The following is a 15418-nucleotide window of genomic DNA, read 5'->3' as shown; positions in this document are numbered from 1 at the left end:
ATGGATAAACATTAATATTCAAATGACTTAAACCAGTTAATTAGTTATCAAATGGCTTTGAATTGGAAACCTAAAAACTATACATGACTATACTATGCATAAATTAACTCTATATGCATTAATTTAAACAAGAGTATGGGTAGCTGGTAGTCCCGAAAGGAACATGGTATTCACGAGCAAGCGCACGTGTGAGGCAATATTTTCAACAAATGTATTGTCTCCTTATCCACATATACACTGATACACATATATTTATGTAAGTATTGATACATATACACAAACTCGAAGACGTTCCAAAAACAAATTGTACAAACTCAAATTGTACAAACTCACTTATATATGCAAGCGAATAAGTTTTGTGTATTTAGAGAGAACATGCACATAAACTCCCGTTTAAGCCGCCGGTATTGCAGCTTTTCTTATATATGCATGCTCAATGTACGCAGTTAAATAATAGAGTTGTTTATTATGTATTTGTGGATATTTTATAAACATTATTTGCTGCTGTCAATATATTATGTACATCTTTGTTACATATATTTGTGATTTTACCTTGTCATTAATTAACTAAACATAAATACTCCGACAAACGACATGTGTATACACATCCATCATCATGCAATAACTAATTACGGTGATCATTATCTTATCCACATACTGTATATGCTTTTTGATTGAAATTTGGATATCCGTAATGATTAAGGGTGAGATGAAACCTCTCATCATAAAATATTTTTACTTATAGATAAACTTACTCATTTCATCATACCAATAATAGTTACAACATAAGTGCATTTCTAGCTAAGGAAACTTCCTTGAACTTTTTAGTTACGTAGGCTTCAATAGAAACAATGTAACACCCGTATTTTACAAAATAAAATAATAAATAAATAATAATAAATAATTCTGAAATCTCCATTTATTAATTCGCATAAATCGTCTCAAGATCCGTAAATCCAATAAATAACCTTAAATCCCAACATAGTATAAATAATCTCGAGAATATCGATAAAAGCATAAATCCGAAAGTCTGGAAAAAAATAAATAAAACTCCCAAAAGCACCGATCCGATAGCAATCACTCCTGTCCGTCAGTCTCACCTGAAAGGGGGAAGAAAAGAGGAGTGAGCAACAGGGGAGTCGCTCAGTGAGGTATGGGATGCTAAACCCGAAGTTCATTGACTTGGACATAGTACTCCGAATAAATATAATTTAATTCTAACATGTAACAAACACGATACCTTAAGTATCCAAAGAACATACAATGGTCCTAGCGGGGTGCACTCCCGCTGCCCACTAACGGGCCAAAATCTCCGCCGAAAAAGTGCTCGGTAACACACGCCCGTAGACGATTTATCGACCTCGAAGCCTTGGCACAACAGGTCGACTAAGCTGTGCCGCAGCATCTCCACACAAATCTACTGGTCCCCGGCCAACTCACAGAATTACGTCTCTGTGGTCGGCTAACATCCTAATCACCTCAATATAATATATATGTATATGTAATCAATTATAATGAACAAGCATTGTTGAACCATCTAACATCCTATTTCCATTTTAAACAAAGAACCTAAAACTAAACAAGCAAAGATAGACTCGATTTCACGCAAACGGAACATATTAGAAATAAATTATACTTATCCAAAATTCTAAACCGTGTACGAGAAGTTCAGGAATAGACCCTCACCTTAGCAACTGGCCGAAACGAACAACGGGAATGATCAACAAAGGTCAATAGAAAACCCGCTGGAAGCTCGCCCAGAAATCCCGCTGGAAGCTCGCCGGAAATCTCACCGGAAAAATTGACTAGTGACTGGTCGTTGAATAATTCAACAACAACTTGTCACGCGCAAAGAAATACTTTGACTTGATGAGAATAAAGGGAAGAAGAGGAGTCTAATATATAGGAAAAGTGAGGGAGAAAGGTTTTCTCAACTTCCAAGGTGGGACAAAAGAAGTAGAATTGAAAGGGTTTTAATAAAAAGAAAACAATTGGGCTTGGCCCTAAAATCAGGGTCGTTACAATTCTCCCCCACTTAATCGGAATTCGTCCCGAATTCCAAAGAGACAAAGAAAGAACGTCCACAGCTTCGAAGAAAAGAAAGACACAAGATAATAGACAATGGAAGCGAAAGAAACTTGGTCTTCACCTGTAGAAGAAAAGAATAACAGAATCTCTAACGACTAACCGAATGATGCTCGGCCGAAGGGTGCATTTTTTTTTTCTTTCAAAAAAAGTCCCAATCCCAAAACTTTGAAATCACTAAAATCCGAGTTAAAACCGAACTGAAATCGAGTCTCCACGAATCGCCATCCCGGGTCGGAGCCGGGATGGAACCCGCTCTGATACCAAATTGTAACACCCGTATTTTACAAAATAAAATAATAAATAAATAATAATAAATAATTCTGAAATCTCCATTTATTAATTCGCATAAATCGTCTCAAGATCCGTAAATCCAATAAATAACCTTAAATCCCAACATAGTATAAATAATCTCGAGAATATCGATAAAAGCATAAATCCGAAAGTCTGGAAAAAAATAAATAAAACTCTCAAAAGCACCGATCCGATAGCAATCACTCCTGTCCGTCAGTCTCACCTGAAAGGGGGAAGAAAAGAGGAGTGAGCAACAGGGGAGTCGCTCAGTGAGGTATGGAATGCTAAACCCGAAGTTCATTGACTTGGACATAGTACTCCGAATAAATATAATTTAATCCTAACATGTAACAAACACGATACCTAAAGTATCCAAAGAACATACAATGGTCCTAGCGGGGTGCACTCCCGCTGCCCACTAACGGGCCAAAATCTCCGCCGAAAAAGTGCTCGGTAACACACGCCCGTAGACGATTTATCGACCTCGAAGCCTTGGCACAACAGGTCGACTAAGCTGTGCCGCAGCATCTCCACACAAATCTACTGGTCCCCGGCCAACTCACAGAATTACGTCTCGGTGGTCGGCTAACATCCTAATCACCTCAATATAATATATATGTATATGTAATCAATTATAATGAACAAGCATTGTTGAACCATCTAACATCCTATTTCCATTTTAAACAAAGAACCTAAAACTAAACAAGCAAAGATAGACTCGATTTCACGCAAACGGAACATATTAGAAATAAATTATACTTATCCAAAATTCTAAATCGTGTACGAGAAGTTCAGGAATAGACCCTCACCTTAGCAACTGGCCGAAACGAACAACGGGAATGATCAACAAAGGTCAATAGAAAACCCGCTGGAAGCTCGCCCAGAAATCCCGCTGGAAGCTCGCCGGAAATCTCACCGGAAAAATTGACTAGTGACTGGTCGTTGAATAATTCAACAACAACTTGTCACGCGCAAAGAAATACTTTGACTTGATGAGAATAAAGGGAAGAAGAGGAGTCTAATATATAGGAAAAGTGAAGGAGAAAGGTTTTCTCAACTTCCAAGGTGAGACAAAAGAAGTAGAATTGAAAGGGTTTTAATAAAAAGAAAACAATTGGGCTTGGCCCTAAAATCAGGGTCGTTACAAACAATGTAATATAGTGCAATCTATGCGCATGCTATCATATATCTGTTGACGAAAGTCACGAAACCACAGTTCTATTAAATCAGCCGGAGTTATATAAAATAGTGATAAAATGTTCATGTTATATAATAGCTTACTAGCTAAGCCTGTATTAGCATAAACCATCTCCCCCTTCTGAAAAACTCGAATATAAAGCAATAACAGTAAAGAACTATGTCATACAAATTATATCTTGTATTAGTAAATTGTTTCATATTGAGAATATGTAACGAACTATAATAATTGTTTCCCATTAACAAAATAAAGAACAATAAGCACTGTCGAAAAAAACACACCATAAAATGTTGATAAGAAAAAGCCAGACTTAGAACCAACAACGCAAAGAAAACTCAAACTAGCAAAGAAAAATCATGAAAACAAACAAGAAACAACGATAAATGTCACTCAAATCAACGTAGAGAGATCTACGAACTAAAACGAACCAAAAAGAAAATAAGAGAAAAAAAAACCTGATTCATAATGAATGTTGACACCAAATGTAGTGAAGATGGATCGAATCCTTATCCACCACACCATCCTCGACTAAATCCATAGTCTTATTTGTTCATAAGCTCGTGATTACTCTTCGCTAGCTAGCTATAAATGTACATATAACCAGCTACGACCATGAGGTAATGTGTAATATGATCAATAGGGTGGTCGTCCCGTTGACCAATAAGACTGATTATCATGTTGTGGTAATCCTGGATGAGCCGGACCAAGGAGATTAGGTGGTAACCCTTGATGACCCGACATAGCTTGTTGCTGATGTGTCATTGATCCTCCCATCATCGGCGGCTGCTCCATTGATCCTCCTCCTCCTCCGTGAACCGGTGTTTGCATCTCATCTTCCTCTAACGGAAGTCTCTCGTACGCAGCATTGCTAAAAGACGCGGCCATAACCACCACAGGACCAGCACATATCAAAGGACCCACCACGCTTCCTCCAACAACCTGTCCTTGACCTCCGGCGAGGTAAACGCTCAACCCGGTGGCATTAGGAGGAGCCGGAGGAGGGAGAAAAGAACCAGAGAGAGAGAGAATCTCGAAGCTTCCGTGAAGGCTGACGACGGAGCCAGGAGATGGAGATCCAGGCTGACGTATGGTGACGTTCATGACGTTTCCAGTACCGCTCATAACGCAAACGCCGCGTTGGCGTCTTCGTGCGAAAGTCGCCACGCTCTCGACTAAGTCGCAGCCGTCACCGATCTCCATCACGTGGGTTCGAAGCGCGTTTGCGCTGTCCCGCGTGATGATAATCGGTGGTTTTGGTTTGTTCTTGGATCCAGCTGGTCTTCCTCTTGGTCTTCTCGTCATCTGATCTCCTCCTGAGCCACCTCCACCGCCGCTTCCTCCTTCTCCCAAGTTCATGTCCTTACCTTCGCTACCACTGTTGTTAGCCATGTTGTCCATGTTGTCGCTTGTCTCTTCACGATCCATCTTGATTTGTCTGTTTATTCCTCCTCCTCCTTGGTGATCATCTTGGTCGGTTTGGTTTCTTTGTTGCTGGTGATGATGGAGGAAGAACTCTTGTTGATGTTGTTGTTGTTGGAGATGTAACTGAAAGTCTCTCGAGTGAAAAGTAGGAGGAAGCGAGCTCTGAGACCCATGAGATTGCACTGGATCCATGTTCTATGATTCGATGGTGTGGAAACTGGATCAAGAAGAAGAAGAGACTACTTATGGATCTAAGAGCTCTCAGATCTTGAAGTTGACCTTTTTTCTTTGTCTTGTTTTGCTGTCTGAAACTAGAAGGAAGAGAGTAGTAATGATGAACAACGAAATCCAAGCCGGACCTTCTTCATCTTCGTCTCTTCTTCCTTCTAGTTTTGTAGGGCTTCTCTCTCTTCTCTCTACCTACTTTTGCTGTAGTTAAGCCTCTCTCTCTCTCTCTCTCTCTCTCTCTCTCTCTCTCTCTCTCTTCTCTCTCTCTCTCTCTCTCTCTCTCTCTCTCTCTCTTGTGAGTTGGATGAAGTGAAATTTGGAAAGTGAAAAAGGGATTTTGTTTAAAGTAATTGAGATGTGTGTGAGAGGCTAACTTTGGTTTGTGATTGGCAAGCTAGGGTTAAATAAATATACGAGACTTTTGTTACTATTGTGCTTATGAATTATGACTATGACTTCCTTCCTTCTATGTGTGGGCAGTGTTTTTGGTCCCACTTCCTCGCTCTTTTGTACTAAACCTTAAAATTTCTTCACATAGTAATTATTCAACGAATCAAAAATTGATATATAGGATAAAAATGATGCATTGTTTGGATTGAAAAGCTTGTGATCCTCGAATTATTATGAATTTTATAAGATCGGTGAGTAAAGTTGGCTGCTAATGATTGTTATTTCAATCAGTTACTTCAAAACATTTCCCCCTCGTGAAACTTTTTTGTTCTAAATTATATGATGTTTTCAGTTTTTAATATAAAATTTATTAATAATTAATGTTATTTAACTAATGATAATATACATTCTATTTTATTATTTGTTGAATTATGGTTCGGTAAATAATTAATAATATTTTGTTTAGAAAATGTAAAAAAATAATTAATTTTTTAATTTATGTACCAAATTTAAAACAATTTATATTAAAAACGGAAAGAGCAACAAATATAGGAATTCAAGTTCCATTAGACATTACAGTTAATATGACGCCTAACATTTATATTTCCTATGTTTCAAAAAAAATGTAAGTTATAGAATTTTCACCTATATTCATAAAACATCTAAATTTTTTTATTAATTATTAATACATTGGTTTTGACTGAAAAACGCAGTGGAGTAAAAAAAATTCACCTGAATTACGCTACATTGCTCTGCTTTTTAGCCAATTAAGTAAAAATCATTTTCTTAGTATTTCCTCTAAACAATGTTAAAAGAGAGTAAAAACGGTAAAATACACATACAATTTTACCTTAACTAAAACAAGAGTAAATACATTTTACCTTAACTAAAACAAGAGTAAATACATTTTATCCAATTTTATCATACAATTTTACCTTAACTAAAATCATACAGTTTTACCTCAACTAAAACAAGAGTAAATACATTTTATCCATTTTACTTTCTCTTCCACTTTTATTTTTCTTATCATTTCTATTTCTTTTTTTCCACCTATTTACTCTAAATTTCTCAGTCACAGTCATTATTTTCTAATAAAATATTTCTCACAGTATTTACGCAAAAGAAATTAATAGATACAGTTATTTTTATTGAAAAGTACAATTTAATGATTGATTATTAAATAATGCATTAAAAGTAAAAAAAAATGAAATATTTTTTTTCTAAAATATGAATCTTTCGAAACGTGTTCTACAGTGGTTTAAACCTTTTAATTATGAATCTTTTAATTATCAGACAAAAACATAGTTGGTAATGGTATCACTTAAAAAGACATTTACAAATTTATATGGTACTCTAAAAACTGATGGTTAAATAATTTGGGATTCGCCATATTAACACAAAACATGACAAATGATTCATTGAGTACACCTTCACATTATTGCATGGGTTAGTTATATAATTATTAATTACTAGGTTCTTACCCGCGCTCCGCGGCGGGTTTTTTTTCTTACAAATTTGTATTTCAAACATACTATGTTGTCGTAATTAAAAAAAGTGGACAGAATATGATATAAGACTATGCTGTAATACTTTGAAAATTGAGAGAATAAACACTTTGTTAAACACGTTTAGAATGCATATTTTAAAAACAGAGCATGTGAACTATAACAGAGAATAGGTATTTATTTCAAAAATTTGTTGGTTCTTGCCTAAGATGAAAATTGAATTCACAGAAACAAACAACTAATTATCTTTGATTAGCTAAAACTCTATGTCTATGGACTTTTTAATTGTCTTTGTGTTGAAATTTTGTTATTATAATTATAATTTTTCATCTTTCCCTTTAGTTCATTTTTTGGTTCAAGTTATCTCATTCCTCAGTTCAAAACTCTATTAGAATCATTTAGCTAGGTTGTGAAAAAATGTTTGATAGAAATGTATTAAATATAATATAGTTGTTAATTTGTAATTTTGACTACACGGACCACATATAAACATTTCAGTGATAAGTAATTGAAAATAAAGAAGTGCTCGACTGCTTTTGAGATGTCTGCTTTATTCCATTGTTTCATTTTGTTTGGTTAGTTTTAAGATTCAACCGTGCATATTTTTTCTTAACGTAGGGAAATTGTATGTCTTCTTGTAATGGAGATTGTTGAAGATTTTTTTGTAAATGTTATTCTTAATCATTGATCTTGTTTCTCTGCTTGTTTTCTCTTCAAATGTGCAGTCCATTTTTTTAGATGACCCGAGAATAATATCTATTCATCACCATATTTTTTTTAACTGATTTGTCCATCACTATATCTCACTCTACAGTTTTCTTATAAAACAATATACAATCATCGTTATTAAACCACATATGGCTTTGGAGTCTTTGATTCGTTGATATTTTAAATTTATGGAAAGAAAATTGAAGTTTGCGTTATCGTTCTATTGCAAAGATTCATAGTCAAAAACTTTTATCTAACAACTATAAAAGAAGAAAGACTTACATAAAAGACCTCAAAATGTTACCTCGAGAAAACATTCAAGTTTTGTTCTACATATTGTCTTCTTAGTTAATGATAAGGCTGTCCATACTTTCTGCAATCAATATCAGCAGCAAAAAAAGTTATGAAAGGTGTTACGAAAGTATGTCTTTGGACAAGATGAGGTGATCTTCGCTGAGTTTCTGGTGATTTGGTGGTTCCCTTGTTGCTCTTGTTGATCACTTAATACTGATATTCGCATCATCTCTCATGCTTTCAACTTGGTTGTTTGAAGCTTGTACAAGATCTTATCCATTGATGCTGATTTCTACGTCTCCAACTTCGCATGTGATTCAAGCAAGTCATGGTTTTGATTGGTTTTTGTGCACTTTTATATAAGTCAAAGAGTTCTAATGGCAGCTTCTGATTTCTCCTTGTACAGCTGATATCTTCCCTTCCTCTCTTTGAAATCTGCAAACATTCACACAAAGAAAAACCTTGAAAGATTCATGGCTTTTCTAAGATACCTCAAGAAGCAGAAGCATTAGAGATTTGTTTTTGGAAAAAAAAGAGCAGAAGCATTAGAGTTGTCTTAAACAAACATCATGTTGTTCCGTCTTGATAACCCTAAAAGGCATACCCATCTCTTTTGACACTTCATCATCTTCGCTCCTTTTTCCATTAGAGATTACACGGTCTTGTCATCTCTCCCTCCTTTGCATCCTCTGCTTTCTTCTTTACACTAATTTTCATTCTTCGGAATTCAACGAAGCTTAGATTAATTTTAAACAGTTCTAATTTTAGTTTCGTTGCATCAGCAATAGAGATAGGGTTAATGATATCACCTCTTTCATTTTTGGAGACAGGGTTAATGATATCACTTCAGCCAAGTTTTGTTAATATATGATTACTCATAAATTTAAAGGTAATTTAATTTATTTATAATCATCATTATCTAAAAAACATTTATATTATGTTATCAAAAACTATTTTACATCAGACATTTTAAAAATAAATATAATCTCTGTCTAAGAATCAGAACCATTGACACCACCACTATCAAGAACAATGTTTTTTCTTACCCTAAACACACAATTTGGCTTAGCCTCGAACCTGCTTCAATAAGCAATTGACTGGATAAAGCCTACTTTTCACCTACTTTCCATTCGATGTACTAATTGTTTGGTGAATTTTTTTTGGTGTTGTTTATTTCTTGTTATCTTCTTATTTGTAAGACCTAAAAATAAAGCAGCAAACAGAGATTTAGATAATATAGTTCCAAATTGAGCACCTAAAAAAAAATATTGTATACTATTCTTACACCATCTTATACCAGCAAGCACATATGAGTTCATCGCGCAAATATCCCTAGCCAAATCACCATTCTCATTTCTGATCTTTTAGAATAAATAGACTTTTTTTGCAGATTTGAATAGTCTTGAAATACATTAGTTTTTGGTTAGTCTATTGATATAGTGTATTTAATAATTTTTAGCATGTCATTTCGTTCATTTAAATCACTTTAGATTGTATTTAGGTGTCTACATTGCATATAGGGATGTTTAAACGGGCTCGAGGCCCGCGGGCATAACGGGCTGGTATTAAACGGGCGGAACCCGTACCCGTTTAGTTATATAAAAATGTTGTAACGGGTTCATCGCGGGCCGCCCCTTAAGAATATTTACTAAACGGGCTTAACCGCGAAATAAAAGGGTGCCCGTTAATTTTTTTTTCTTTCAGATTATGTGAAACTACGTCGTATTATGTTAGGTTTTCTTCTTTATCTCAAAACTTGAATTGTTGCCGTCAAATTTCTCTCCTCTCTGTGTCGATGAATTTGAATCCATTAATCGTTTTCTTCACTAAGAAACCTCTCTCTCTCTCTCTCTCTCTCTCTCTCTCTGGGATGTAAATGTTTGGCCTTTCTGTTTTGTTTGGAATTATAAAAGGGCACACGGCTAAACGGGAGGGACGTTGACGGGCTTTAAACAGGTGAGACCTTGACGGGCTTTAAACGGGCGGGTACTATACGAGCAGGGCCTAAACGGGCCCGGGCCGCCCGTATTAACATCCCTAATTGCATATATTTGTTCATTTAGTGAATTAGGGTTTGGAGTGTACAATTGTAAGTTTTGGGTCAATTCTCAAGGTCATTTCTGCAACTTAGGAAGTCAAGGGTCATAAACGAAGATATCAAAAGTTCAGGGACCAAGGCTGCAAATTCAGAACACTCGATTGGGTTAAATTGCACATTATAAAGTTAAGGGGCGAAATTAGGGATGTGTCTGCAAATTACAAAGGCTTAGGCAGTTTTGTAAGGAATCAGAAGTTTAGGGATCGATTGTGCAAAAACCGAAGAAGTCACCATTAGAGCTTTCGACTGATTGCTCCACCGCGAGCTCGGAGCGGACAGACCAGTTCTGAGAGCACGACGGAGAGCTGAACGGCCTAAGCATGAAGATCTGTGGTGGAGCAAAGTAGCTGAATCAAGGACTTGACGCCATGGAGGAAAGTTGGTCGCGGAGGAAGGTTGGTCGCGGAGGAAGGTTTGTTAAAATCATTATTATACTTATATTTTTAAATATTATAAAATTAATAAATATTGTTGAAATATTGTATTTTACAGATTTGAGAAAATGATATATATATATATATATCATTAAAACGAATATTCAAATATTTCTACATTTTGAGAAGTTACAATTCTAGAAAATGTTACTAAGCTTATAAAATTTATTTTGTTAGCAATGAAATAATAAACTATAACAAAAAAAATGATGAATATGTATATATATTTGAAGTCATGCATATTTGGTAAAACAATGCACTCCTAACTTTGGTTTTACTTTTACATTTTATATTGTTTTAAAAATAGTAATTCTTCTTTGTGTTTGTTAACAATAACTTCCGTGACACCAATCACTAAGTCATGAATCTCATTTCTCAACTTTTTGGGCTGTAGCTATGGAGATGGAAGAAAACAGAATCTGCTATACAGTTTTAAGCATTGTGATAAAAGATACAGGAGAAATATAAAAAGCTTTCTCTCCGTTGATGCTTTCACCTGTGAAGCTCCCAAACCTTGCACATCCTTACCCTGAAGACCTTTGGTGGTTTTGATTCTTTGCGGCAAGAACAGCTGATTCGAAAGTTTTTTCAACAGCGTGAAACAGATCATAACAACGATATATATTGGTATATATAGATAAACATTTTAAAATTATATACACAAGCATGGAAAGAAGATTACGGTTTGTGCTACTGTTTTATTGCAGGCATCTATAGTCAAAACTTTTGTTCTCGTTGATGATCACTGAATACTGAACTCCACCTGACCTCTCGACTTGGTTGTTTGAAGCTTGTACAAGATCTTATCCAGTAATGGTCATTTCTTCTTCTCCAGCTTCACATGTGATTCAAGCAAAAAAACAATTCAGTAGAATTATCATGGTTTGATTGGTTTACGGGAGTTTTCATATAAGTGAAGGAGGACCCCAAGTTTTCTAATAGCAGGTTCTACTTTCATCCTCACAAGTGTCCCAAACCTTGTGCATTTTGTTCCAAACTGCTATCTTCGCTTCCTCTCTTTGCAATCTGCAAACTTTCAACAAAGAAAAACACTGACAGATTAAAGGCTGTTCTGAGGTATCCCAAGAAAAAAGGGAGCAGAACATCCAAATTTGCCTTCAACCTTAGCAGGCTCTAAGTACGTAAAGAAGCTTTGGACAGAGAGAGAGTTTGAAGCTGTTTGGCAATGCCTAGAAAATTGCAGTCGAGTTGTTCTAGAGATGAGTGTAAGGGATTACCGTGGTTATAAAATGCTGCTCTCTCAAATTGAGGTTGGTGATGAATGCGTTGTTGGACAGTTTGACGAAGTATGTGACGGCTACTTCATCTACAAAGAAATATTATGTTTCATTGATTATATTAATTTTGTGTAAATTTTGATTAGACACAGTCTCATCTTGTAGGTTTCTATGTCTACTTAATGCAACACATATATTATTAATATTTATGTATGGTCAATCTGCAATAAATATGAGAAACTGATCTTCTATAAACGATAGTCGGTCATGCTCTGTTATAGACGGTGCTTACTCAAGCATCTGAAGCAAATATGAGAATGTGAACTTGTATACACATTTGTTCTCCCAAAGAAGACTAAACGTTCTCTAGAGATTGATCAATAAGTCCAAAGTTCAAATATTTTAATGGTTTTCTAACCACTAAAGCCACTAACAATTCCAACAATCAAACAAGGTGATAACAACCAAAAGAAGTAAGGCATTTACCTCTTCCTGAACCCAAACCATGTTGGCCAAGAACTTCTTGTGACTCTCTGGTACAACCTCCACCAGACTCTCTTCAGGTACAATATTTCGAGAGACTTCAAACAATATTAGGTTCGTCAACACCAAGCATTCAAACAATATTAGGTTTGTTGGTTTCGGGCATAGGCGTCTTTCGCCGGAAAGGGTTGTTAGCGGAGAAGAGACTTGAAAAGATGGAACTTTTGCCGGCCTCAACACACTCCTCTTACGCACACCAAAGTCATAAATCCAAAAAAATAAACTCTGTTTATGTATACAGAAAAGCACAAGACACTAATTCTTGTCTTTTGGAATCTTCCCTGAAAAAAATCCACAATCAAACTCATCAGTCACTCAGACACACGCTTTGCTTTTGTGTTGCTATCACTAAGTAATAACCAGCATTGATCAATCACACTTCACACTCTTCTTATGTAAACCTATTCCACTGCCATCGTCAAGTCATTGTTATAGTCAGAACTCAGATTATACAAACAACTGACGATCACCAAAGAAACTACGGTTCCGTTTTTGAATTATCTAACTGAAAAAAACTTGGATACAAATTCAATAAAAGATTACTTCAAAATCTTAGCAGCTGCGGATGAGGATGATCACCCTCAAGGAACACATGACTATAATATCACCAAACATATAGTCTTATATCATATTTTATAGCTTGCTGAGCCAAAAAAAAAATTTGCAAAATCACAATCCCTAAACACACACCTTTGTGAAAGAGAAAAAGAAAAAAAAAACAATCATGATCTAGAGAAAGAGAGCTAACTTGGAGGTGGCGGAAGTTTCTTCTTCGAGCCAGTTGCGGATATGCTTGACGTTACGCCTCAATACGGTGGCAGATTGCTTGACGTCGCCCTTCAATAGCACTACCACGGCGCCTACTCCGGTCACTGTCAGTATGAAATTCGTCAAACCCATTATAGTATTTCGATTCCCCCAAAAATCAGAACCCTTCGGTCACCTCGCCGGAGAAGAGAGTCGTGAAGATCCTTGATTGGGTCTGAACTTCTTCAGCCTTTGTCTTGTTGTCTTGTTCCACATCCCCGTTCAATTTAAAAGCGAAAGAGGAAGAGAGATATCGATCAAATCGAAAGAGGAAGAGAGAGAGAGAGAGCGCAGAACCCTTCGGTGCAAAAGACAAAAGTGATGTGGAGAGACAAAATATTTTGATTGGGTTCTCAGTTTTTTCATTTATTGACATGGCAGTCTCAAATTCATTTTAAAATCTGATGTGTCAACACCAGGAGAGAACCTTGCTTCATTACTGTGTGGATTGTTACCTGATTAGTATATACTATATACCAACAAACAATCTTACAACAGCTCATTCAAATGATAAGTACAACAACTATCAATCACCTAAATGTTGTTGAAAAGAGTCTGTTAACATATGATTGACTTGTATTGTTAATAGATAATGAAATGTCCTTGCGTTGATGAATATTATCCTAATACTTTTAAATGTCCTGAATAAAAAAGCCGCATCAACAATGTTACTTTACTACTTGTCGATCATCACGGTTATAAGATCTAGTGTTGTGCGTTGAATAGAAACTGGAATATATAAAAACGTAGACTTTACTTAGTTGGTAGTCAACGATCCATTTGTCAATATTTTTATAGAAATATGTGAAAACTTTCTTAAATTAAAAGTTTGTGTATACACGCAGGCATGTATATAGATAGAGATTAAACATTGGAGTGAGTGAAATAATTAGAGAGCGCGAAGATATCGCTGACACTTCCAAAACCACGAGAGAGAGTAAAGGAAACGAAGAAGAAGATAAAGAGAAGAGAGGCATCGCATGAACTGTTGGCAGAGAGATAAACACAAACTCCAAAGTCCTAAAGAGATGCTCTTTGTCGGATCTCTCATGCCCCACGTGCCCTTCTCCTCCCACTCTTTTCCTTTTACATGAGAAAATTTTGCGATCTATATCAACCAGTAATAATAAGCAAGATTCTCAAAACCATATCCATGTGTGTTTGGCGTACTGGTGTCTGGTGTGGTGCTGACAACTTGGTGTTTATCTTGGGTTTCAGCTCAGGTTCTTAAACGTGATGGACAGGTAAAGCGGAGAGTGTGCTTCATTTCAAAAGTGTTCCATACATTTACGCATCGTTGACTTTCAATTGATCCATCTAGAATGGAAGACATGAAACCTAGGTAGCTATATATGTACGTTATATTAGAGATTGTGTTAAATAAATGTGAACGTGTACCATATCATAAAATGTACAGGCGCTTCTTTATAAATTTTATACTCTTATAATAGACAAAAATACCCCATATCAAATCAACCAAAAAAAAAATTGGACGCCAGTAATTAATTTAAGATTTAACTTATAAAGAGCTGTACTTTTTCCATATTCTATAATTATTCCAATAATTAGATGGTTGGTTAAACGATTATTGATGCCATCTATTACCAAAATCAAAAATATTATTGGGAAATGAGGTCAGCTGGCTTATACGTACTTATTTTATTTTCAAAAGGCTTGGAACTTATCAAACCAAAGTTCGAGTCACGAGCTCTCAAAAAGAGAAAAGGACAGCTTGCTTTCTATCCCTAATTATACGGACTATTAGTTGATTGGTTAATTAAACTATTTTACGTTTTCTATAACTAATTTGGAGTAAGTAGCAACCGAGGCATGAACATTTGTTAAACGATTTTGACATAATACAAGCTCTGTTAGTATGTACATAGATGCTTTAGTTTTTATTTTATTTTGTTACCAGCAGTATCATTATCTAATTCTCCAGTTGACTAGCTAGTTTTAACACGATACAGCATATTTACTTGCATATATTGTCATAAGAAAAAACATGTGTCATGTTGCTTCCCCTCTGATGGCGGACGGACTTGCAATACGTGAATCGCTGATATTCTGCAAATCCTACGGACTGCAGTCTTGTCGACTAGAATCCGACTCTTCTCAGCTAATCAAAGCTATAGATCGGAAGAAACCAATATCGGAATTTCATAGTGTGCTTT

General features: G+C 35.7%; 1 protein-coding gene and 1 long non-coding RNA gene across 9 annotated transcripts; both read right to left on the bottom strand.

The window, feature by feature from the left end:
• Positions 1 to 912: 912 nt before the first annotated feature.
• Positions 913 to 5458, bottom strand: LOC108850078 (AT-hook motif nuclear-localized protein 24). Of its 2 annotated transcripts, none has more exons than XM_057003468.1 (2): positions 4033 to 5458; positions 913 to 1100 (listed from the first exon to the last, which is right to left on the bottom strand). In XM_057003468.1, the coding sequence occupies exon 1, from the start codon at positions 5189 to 5191 to the stop codon at positions 4211 to 4213; it is 981 nt and encodes a 326-aa protein (XP_056859448.1). In that variant the 5' UTR covers positions 5192 to 5458; the 3' UTR covers positions 913 to 1100; positions 4033 to 4210. The 2 variants fall into 2 exon arrangements, with proteins under 2 accessions (XP_056859448.1, XP_056859446.1); XM_057003466.1 differs by lacking the exon at positions 913 to 1100 and adding an exon at positions 2278 to 2602.
• Positions 5459 to 10788: 5330 nt separating this feature from the next.
• LOC108836708 (uncharacterized) lies at positions 10789 to 13686 on the bottom strand. Of its 7 annotated transcripts, none has more exons than XR_008942877.1 (5): positions 13186 to 13686; positions 12381 to 12718; positions 11895 to 11983; positions 11582 to 11689; positions 10789 to 11491 (listed from the first exon to the last, which is right to left on the bottom strand). It is a non-coding gene; the product is annotated as an uncharacterized LOC108836708 (long non-coding RNA). The 7 variants fall into 7 exon arrangements; XR_008942878.1 differs by having other exon boundaries at positions 11582 to 11682; XR_008942876.1 differs by having other exon boundaries at positions 10790 to 11227; positions 11339 to 11689.
• Between the last annotated feature and the right edge of the window lie 1732 nt (positions 13687 to 15418).

The sequence above is a fragment of the Raphanus sativus genome, chromosome 2, assembly GCF_000801105.2.
Source record: "Raphanus sativus cultivar WK10039 chromosome 2, ASM80110v3, whole genome shotgun sequence".
In the NCBI taxonomy this organism is placed as follows: domain Eukaryota; kingdom Viridiplantae; phylum Streptophyta; class Magnoliopsida; order Brassicales; family Brassicaceae; genus Raphanus; species Raphanus sativus.
This window is presented reverse-complemented; position numbering and strand designations above follow the sequence as displayed.

Excerpts from the sequence above, each read along its gene's own strand:
- LOC108850078 (XM_057003468.1), bottom strand. The coding sequence starts at position 5,191 with ATGGATCCAGTGCAATCTCATGGGTCTCAGAGCTCGCTTCCTCCTACT.